Source organism: Poecile atricapillus, chromosome 2 (assembly GCF_030490865.1).
Source record: "Poecile atricapillus isolate bPoeAtr1 chromosome 2, bPoeAtr1.hap1, whole genome shotgun sequence".
Classification (NCBI taxonomy): Eukaryota; Metazoa; Chordata; class Aves; order Passeriformes; family Paridae; genus Poecile; species Poecile atricapillus.
In genome coordinates, this window is record NC_081250.1 from 25,811,515 (window position 1) to 25,820,742 (window position 9,228).

At 36.5% G+C, this 9,228-nt stretch overlaps 1 protein-coding gene across 1 annotated transcript in view; it reads right to left on the minus strand.

Annotated features, from left to right (window-relative positions):
* The window catches only part of COL28A1 (collagen type XXVIII alpha 1 chain), a 60,132-nt gene extending 53,853 nt beyond the window's left edge, over window positions 1–6,279 (minus strand). The window contains exons 1-8 of the mRNA XM_058833558.1: window positions 6,092–6,279; window positions 5,245–5,397; window positions 4,214–4,773; window positions 3,555–3,575; window positions 2,862–2,918; window positions 1,559–1,612; window positions 1,004–1,045; window positions 294–320 (exon numbers count right to left, since the gene is read on the minus strand). Of these exons, the coding sequence (XP_058689541.1) occupies window positions 294–320; window positions 1,004–1,045; window positions 1,559–1,612; window positions 2,862–2,918; window positions 3,555–3,575; window positions 4,214–4,773; window positions 5,245–5,377 (894 nt within the window). The 5' untranslated portion in view covers window positions 5,378–5,397; window positions 6,092–6,279. The remainder of the gene's footprint in view (window positions 1–293; window positions 321–1,003; window positions 1,046–1,558; window positions 1,613–2,861; window positions 2,919–3,554; window positions 3,576–4,213; window positions 4,774–5,244; window positions 5,398–6,091) is intronic.
* Window positions 6,280–9,228: the final 2,949 nt, after the last annotated feature.

Sequence of the window (9,228 nt, forward strand, 5' to 3'; positions counted from 1 at the left end):
CAAAAAACTATATTTCTGGTCATTGACACTTTTCTTTTTTTATATTTAGATTACATTCTCTGATTTTGTGGTTTTTTTTGGTTTTTGTTTTTTTTGGTTTTTTTTTTTGTTTTTTTTTATTTCCAACAATCCAGTCTGTAAGCATTTGCACAAATTTTGAATTTTTTTCTAGGGCTTGCATTAGAAGTTTTCATGACAAATAGACAAGACAAGCTCTGTTTCCATTCTTTCACATACACTGTCAGCAAGTGAAAATTTATTTTCTGACTACTTTTATTCCACAAAAAACTTACCTTGTCTCCCTTGTAGCCAGGAGCTCCCTATTCAAAAATTGAAAATAGGAAAAAGTCATAAAAGAGGAAGCCAAGGCCTAACATGCTGCTAATTTAAGTAGAAAAATCCCCAATCCTTCACCCAGTAAAACTGTGTTCTGAAACTATGTTTCAGAAGTGTTACTATTCACAACAATAAAATATCTCTCTGAAATTGTTTAACATATAATTCTCTTCAAATCTAGATGTGGATTTTTTTACTCATATATTAGCTGCAAATATGCCACTTAGTTTGCCAGCCTCCTAGTAGATACCTGCTGCCATTTAAATGGGACTTCTAAACTGAGTTACTCTTATACAGGGAATAGTGTTAATCTTTCTCCAGTGAATCAACAGGAATCCTGAGAATTATCAGTTGTTAGAAGCTGCTGAAGGACTATGTAGTGTTTTTTTCAGGTCTGTCTTTGGGATAAGTCTAATGCAAGTCAATTCAAAATCACACAGCTCCAGAAGCTCCCAGTAGCATTTCCTCTCTGTATTTAAGCACATGGTTAGACTGTTTCTCTCAGTATGCAGGCTTTTGTAAACCAGGCTGTAGTGTAGTGCTACAGCCTGGTTTAGTGTAAGTGCTTTAATTGAGTAAAGTAGACACACAAAAAATGAAAATAACACTTTTAGTTCGAAAAATTTGAAAAGACAAAATATGAGTTAGCACTGTAGTAGTCACATACCTCTTCACCTTTCTCTCCATGCTCTCCTTTTTGAGCATCACCCTATTGGAAGCAAAGGAATACAACTGAAATACATATTGCCCTTTCATTTATCCTTATTGCACTAAAACCAGTAACACTGTTAAACAAGCAGAACTGTTTGTTCCTGTTTACTAACATTCACACTCCCTCCTTCCACAATCAAGGGTACACATTTCCTGATCATTAACATAGAAAACTCAACTATTGTCATTAGATGACTGAAATCTTAGTTATTAGAGTGAAGCACTCTGATCAAGGAATCTGCGTACTGTTAGAAAGCTCTGTGGAACCTAAAGAGACTTCAGCTATATTCAGAGACCTCTGCTGTCAGAGAAAAACTAGTATGATAGGCAGTGTTAACTTGATAGCAGTTTAGTTCTAAATTTTTATCTCACACTTCTAAAGCAGCTAACTATAAATTAGCAAACCTCAACATTTAGAACTCATTTCTTACATACTTTTTCTTCGCTGTATTCATCTATGGTTTGAATAACTGGACAGAAATTTGCTTTATTTCTTTTAAATTCACATTACCTTGTTTCCTTTTGGTCCTGGGTCACCTTTCTCCCCTTTGCTGCCAGCACTGCCCTGAAACAAAGCAGGAAAATGTTATTATCATTATGAGAATAAAATTCTCCAGCTTGTCTAAGTCTATATTTTAGTCCAAAATCATTCTGGAATAAGCTTTGGTAGAAACCCCCACTGATTCAAATATGGTACATGTGACACGGTATTCATTTAGCTAAACTCACTCTGGTGTTATAAAGTATCTACAAATTTTTTTTTAAACAAGACTCAATGATAAATAAATTTTCTACAGAGCATCTGAAAAATCTACTCAGGAAGGCATTACAGAAAACAAATACAGTTCCTCCTTCCTATTTCTCAATTAATCACCACTGTCTCATCTCCTCTGCTTACAAAAGAAACTGTACAGAACAGTTTAGGGTCAATGTTCAGCAGCCCTAAGGAAAAAAGTACTGCACCATTTTTTATTACTCTTTGGAGGATCATGATGTTGGGGACTAGAAATTCTGGTGTATATGTATCTGTATAACAGGCTACATCTAATAATTTTGGATAAAATAACTTAAAAGTTCTCGGACATAAAATTTTAAATTACAAACAGAGGTTCTGGTACACATTATCCAGATGCACATTATCCACAAAGATTGCATGATGGGCCCTGGTGTCATAAGTTGCTAACAGTATGGCTGACCTATTAGAGTCTTTGGGGAAAGACAAAAACATCTGAATGTACCTTGCTTGTCTCTGGGGGAACTATTAAAGACAGAAAAATGGGCAGAGAGGTCACCCACTGTCCGAGCTCACACTTTTCTGTTCCTCACTAGAGCCAAGAAATATGTGCTGAAGTGTCACAAGAGAAAAGAGTGTTGGACGCAGAGTTTTAGACCTTTCCTCATATATCCATTACCCTTAGACTTTTGAAACTTTACCCCTTACAAAAACAGAATTTGGTGGGGAGCGAAAACCTTTGTCTAATGGACCTTTCCTTTTCCATTGCAAGACTCAGGAATAACTTTTTTATTTGGGCTCCAGAATCATCAATTTATCCACAGTGTTTTATTACTCAATAATAGAAATATATTTTCAGGGTAGTATCTGACTATGGATAGATTTTTTTTCTGAGCTCTTTCAACAGTGGCCTTTCACTGCCAACATGCCATGCCACAATAAATCAATCTTTTTGCAGTACAGGCACAGCTAATGTCTTGTTTTGTACATAGTTCACATAGTAACCAATTAAACTACTCTGCAGAATTGATCTTGATTAAAATTCAAATTCTTGAGCCTACTCATATAAATGCATACTTACTGAATCACCTTTGTCTCCTTTTAGTCCCTTTTCACACTCGCAGATCTTCCGCACACACTACAAGGTTAATAGATAAAGGAGAATGTTTTTCAAATATATTATTTCAAATTTTTAAAGAAAAAAACTTTGGTTTTGCCTAGCCACAGATAACATAATAATGGAATAATAGGAAATAAATGATGTTCCAATATATTTATTTCTCATAAAATCAACATTAAACTTCCATATAGAGCAACCAAAATGTGTTACTTGATATATTTATAACAAAAATATATCTCTTACTGTAGAGACTGTAGTCACTCTAATAATTACAAATATTTAACAAAGCATATACATAGTACATAGTACTGGGAAACCTTACACAAATTTTGAACCATTTTAACATTGTTATTGTTTTCTAATGAGACCACAAATGAATTTGCATAGCTTGCATTAGACCTATTCCAGTCTTCTAGGAAGAATTCTTTATGTCTTACAGTTGATACTACTCACTAATGAGCTAACATTGTAGATTTCTCAGGAGAAAGGACAGAAGAAATGCAGGAAAGTTAAAATAAAAGTAATCATGGTCGGAAAATTTAACCAGAGATGGAAGATTGATTAATTATCAAGTATTCTTGCATTACAGAAGAAGCAGACTTTGGGAGTCTAGTGTCAATAAGAGCAATCACACACAAAGGTCAAAAACCCTACCTGCTTCTGTAGCAGGGCTTCCTGAAAAGAAAATAAAAATATTACTTTCATATAGGTATGATTTAATTTAACAGAATATTAATTTTCCCTCTCTAGTTTATAGAATCTCCAAGAAGAATGGTAGAGTTGGTAAATACCGTCATCCTTCATTCCTTCCTCAAATGAGCAAGAACCAGTCTGAGGAACTACTCACACAGAAAGGAGTTCTTGGTGGGAAGAGAGGGCTATTCCATGTGAAACTCAGTGATCAGACAACACATGAGAATTAACTGCATAACTAAGCAAGGCACAGTGCTAACAACAGGGACTGTGAAAAGACTTCCTAATCAGAGACTTCCTTTGAAAGGCCCTACAAACAATACATAGGGGAAGGACTCAGTGATTATGCATGAGATCGAGCTACCATCTAAAGTATTTTCATATGCTCAGAGACAACTCTGTGTGCTGGGAAATGTGATCAGGACAGCTGAGCTACCACTGTCCAAGCACAAAACTCCTTGAAGAGTGGCTGAGAGAAGGAAGCTCCATCTGCCCTGACTCCTACTGTAGCAGAGAAGGCACCACAAAACCCTGCACTGTCTTCAGGGCTTACCTAATCAAATTTAGATGCAATCTGCCAAGGATAGACACGTGACAATATTCACATCAGAACAACTTACCAATTGCAATGCTACATCAACTACCAGGTTCTGATCATCCAGGCATAGAACGTGTTTAGAGGACGAATCACCAGATATCGAGCGCAATTTTTCTTCTTGGACTGTTTTCTTAGAAAGGCCAATGGTAATAAAATGTATTCCAATACTTCTAGCTGTTGCGGCTATCCCTTGGACATTAGGGCTGTTTGGATGATCCACACCATCAGTCATCAAAAAAGCCACTTTCACACTTGTCTTACGACTTTCAGTTTTAAACAGCTGAGTGGCATTTGAAACTGCATAATAGGAATAAGTGCCATGGCCAATAAAGCCCAGAGAGCTGATTTTTTCCTTAAAATTCTGGACATTTTTCCAGGCTGTAAAGGGATGATCAATGCTAACTGTGCTGCTGAACTGCATACTCGCTAGTTTGACATTATACATGTGAGACTTAACTGGCTTCATCTGGAAAATGCTGTCAGTTATGTTTTGAACAAAATTCTTCTGTAAATCAAACAACTGATTTTTGGCACTTTCTGAACTGTCCAAGATAAAGACTATATCAACAAGACACATATCACCTGTAAGGGAACAAGAAAGTGAAATCTATGAATGATGAGAATACCTGCACAACAGATTTCAGATAATTCTCGGCAAAAATAGTTTTCCCAAAGATTCCCCTCTCTTCTCAGTAAGAATTCTAACAATAAATTTCACTGTAAAAATCCAAGGAATTCTAATGAAAACTGTCAAGTTAGGGATTTGATATGTTTTAGTATTTTAGCAGATTTTGTATAGAAAATGCACATGCAATTTCAAACAAAAAATCAGGTCTCCTATAATTTCTCTTAAGAGATATACATGTCAATGAAAATCATTGGTCAAACTGGAATCCATGTCCAAGTAGTCAAAAACTATTTTCTAGCCTTCATAATAAAAATAAATAATATTTTATATATTTACATTAAATTTATCAATTACTAGATAATTATGCTAAAATGCATGGATACATGCAACATAGTCAATCAGAAATTTTAAGAAAATGGTTTTACCTTCATCTTTTGGCATAGGAGAGTAAATATTCTTTCCTTTTTTTCTGTTTTGCCCATGTACTATCTGGTTTGTTACCATAGCCAGAAGTATAAAGCAAAAGAAAAAACATTTTTTCCTCATAATAACTTTCATCCCAAATAGACCTTTCCTTCCTGTTAAAAGTAAAAAGCCAGCTGTGAATACCTCATTAACATAAGCAAATAAATAAATACATATACTTTAAATGCATATTCATGGGAAGAATAGTTCCAGAGAAAAATATATAGAAAACAATTATAAAAAGTCACTGTGTGGGTAATTGAAGCACAGTTACCAGCACTATCTCAACTGTAGCTCACATGGAGAGTTGAACCTGTTTATTACAGAAGAAAATGGGTGTAACACTGCCTTTTCTTTCTTAACAAAAAGTCTGGAGCATCAGTATGAACAATTTATTCTTCTAAGAAACTGTGGCTTACTAATGAAATTAGTAATTAATAATGAAATATTAACATTACATGGATGTTACAGAATCTGTGCAGTATTTTTCATAAAGATAATATTCTATTATAATGACAATATACTGATAAAATGAAAATTAGAATGTTTAAATGGGCAATTCAACATATTTTTAGAGAATACTGAACTAAATTAAATACTGAATTAAAACTGCTTTACACAAAAAAGTCTGTGATTTACAAGTTAATTTTAAATATCATCAATAATGAAGAAAATATGTTAAATGTAAAAATCCTTCCTAAATCTTCTTTTCAAGTCCATCAAGCAGAAAATATATACATACATATATATATAGAAACTGTAAGTGCAGTCCTCTAAAACTAGAGAGGAAATAACAAAGTCTCTTACCTTTGAAAGCATCCAGAAAGCAAACTGTGGATTTAGAAAGATTTCAGTGTAGAAAATATGTCCTGTAGGTCATGCTGGAAAATATGGATTTTATACCAAAATAAAACAATCTACAAATAAGTAGCCTATCCACTTGTAAATGGCTCTACCTTGCATATAGATATTTTATCTTTTATTGCTGCTGTTTAGTTGGCTAAAGTTTAAACTAAGATAGCTGGGCACTTGGCCAGGGCTGAACAAGAGACCAAGCCATTATATTAAAGGGACAGTGTCAGTCTGGGACCACAAGTGCTTTTCCACGTTAAGTAACTGCACTTTTGCATTTAAAAACCCCACTTTTATACAACCTACATCTTTATCCTTCACTCTGCCAGTCACATGTCACTTGTCTGTGTTAATGTTGCAGCACTGGCTAGATCAGAAATGTGAGAGCAGTACAACATCACATGCAGGATAGAACTGAAGTCTGACCTGATGGTTTGAGAGTCTGACAGGACTGCAGGACTCAAAGGTGATAACTATATTAGCAATTACAATAATAAAAGACAACTTTAAAAAAAAAAAACAGGAAAAAAGAAAAAATATTCTTAAGCTGGTTTCCTCCTACTTTTTAAATCTTCTGAGGCATCAGACACAGACAGGATATCTAAAAGGCAATCATGAAGGCAGCTTCCAGAATGCTGCATGGAAATTATCTTTTCTCAATCTACTGGCAGGTTTCAGAATAAAATTGTGTTATCACAGTGTTATCTAAAAAAAACATGTTAATGATAAGTCTCAAGGAATCATAACATGCCCTGAGGGAGTTAAGTGCAAATGCCCAGCAGAAGGTAGCAGACATCCTCCTGGATAGGCACTGCCTCAGCACCTTGGTCACAGGGGAGCATCACAGAATATCCTAAGTTGTTAGGGACCCACAAGAATGTAGTCCAATTCCTAGCCCTGCATAAGCCAACATCAAAAATCACACCACGTGCCAAAGGAATTGTCCAACTGTTTTTTGAGCTCTTACAGGCTTGGGGTGTGACCACTTTCCTGGGGAGCTTGTTCCAGTGCCTGTTCCTGGCTCCCAGGACACACTACCATCATCACCTTGCTATCAGACAGGACCTCTAGAGCCCTTTCTAGCCGCTTGTTCCTCAGTCTGTCCTTACATCCAAGGGTATCCCAGGTGCTGAATCTGGGACTTGCCCATGTTAAACTTTATACAAATGGTGATTGCTGAGCCCTCTAATTTCTCAATTAGAGAATCAATTTCTCTCTGCAGGGCGTCTCTGATGGAGTCAACAGCTCCTCCCAATTTAACATAATCAACAAATTTACTTAGTATACCTTATAGACATGTGTCCCAATCATTGATGAAGATGTTGAAGAGCACAGGGCTGAAGATAAAGCCTGCAGAACCCCACTAGAGACAAGTCACCAGATCACTATAACCCTGTGCCTGACCCCTGAGCCAGTTCCTCGCCCATCACATGATGTGTTTATCCAGCTGTGTGACTGACATTTTCTCCAAAAGGATTCTGTGAAAGACAATATAAGAAACTTTACTGAAATCCAAAAAAATTGTATCAACTGGCTTCCTTTGATCAACTAGGTGGGTTACCTTGTCATAGAAGGAAATTAACTTTGACAAGCAGGATATTTCTCTCATGAAGGCATGTTGGCTGTGACTGATGATGTCTGTATTGTCCTTCAGGAGTTTTTCATTAATTCCCAGAATAATAATATCCATAATTTTACCAGGCACTGATGAGAGACTGACAGATCTGTAGTTAATAGAGTCATCATCTATCTCTTCTTGAAAATTTGGCCAACATTTTCCAGCTTCCAGACAACTGAAACCTTTCCAGATTCCCAAGACCATTGAAAAATCATTGAGTGAGGTCTCAAAATGACATCGTCCCTTTGATTCATCCCAGTATCCTGGGATGAATCCCACCAGGCCCTATAGACTTAGCAGAATCCAGCTGCAACAGCAAATACCACACTAGTTCAAGTGGCTGGGATATGTTGACTAGGAGCTTGTAAGTAAGCTGAGCACATTAAGCTTTTAAGTAAGTAGAGGACATTTCCTGCTTATTTCATTAAAATGTTGGTGAAAGGGAAAGAACAGGGAGGAAAAGAATAAGGCACAAGTGACCAATGACCATAAAGAAAGTATCTGTCTTCATTAAGGTCAGTAAAACATCTTTCATGTAGCCTGGGTGCAAGGTCTCTCTATTGATAGACTAAACACTTCCATAAGCACCATTTTCTGCTTCTCCAAGGGTACATCCCTTTATAAAGAGACATTCAGCTAGAAATACACCTTTGCAAATACCATTATCTGTTCGTGTGTGTTGTGAGCCATGAGTATGATACGATAAGTAACCTTAACTAAATTAAAGGGTGAGACAGGTACTAAGGAACTCAAAGAAATCTTTGCTCTTAGCAAAGGTGGAGATAACATTAATCTGTTTCTGTTGCTGGATTTGGCTGGGGCAGAGTTGATTTTCTCCACAGTAGCTGGTATGGGGCTGTTTTGAATTAATGCTGGAAACAGTGCTGATAATTCAGGGATATTTCAGCTGTTGCTGAGTAGAGCTTACACAGGGTCAAGGCCTTTTCTGCTCATCTCAGCCCAGCTGGGAGTGGGCTGTGGATGCACAAGGAATTGGTAGGGGACACAGCCAGGACAGTTGTCCCCAGCTGACCAAAGGGATATCCCAGATCATATGCTATCATGATCAGGATGAAAAGCTGGAGGAAGCTTGTTTTTGGGGCCACAGCTTAGTGACTGGCTGGGTATACGCCAGCTCGTGGTGAGCAATTGTTTTAATTTGCAACACTTGTTGGGTTTTATTTCTCTTGCTGTTTTCCTTTTCATTACAATATTATTATTACTGTTATTGGTTTAAAAAATTAATAGGTTAATTAAAATATGTTAGGTAAAATAGATAGAAAAAAAATAATAAACAGTTTTTCTCTCAACCCATGTGTTTTCTTATTTTTACCCTTCTTATTCTGTTCCTCCCATCTTGATGAGGGTGGAGAATAAGCAAGAGGCTGTGCAGTGCTAAGTTCATGGCTGGGGTTAAGCCATGACAGGTTCTATGTGAGAGCTGTACCTTTGCCCTATGACTACACAGTACCAC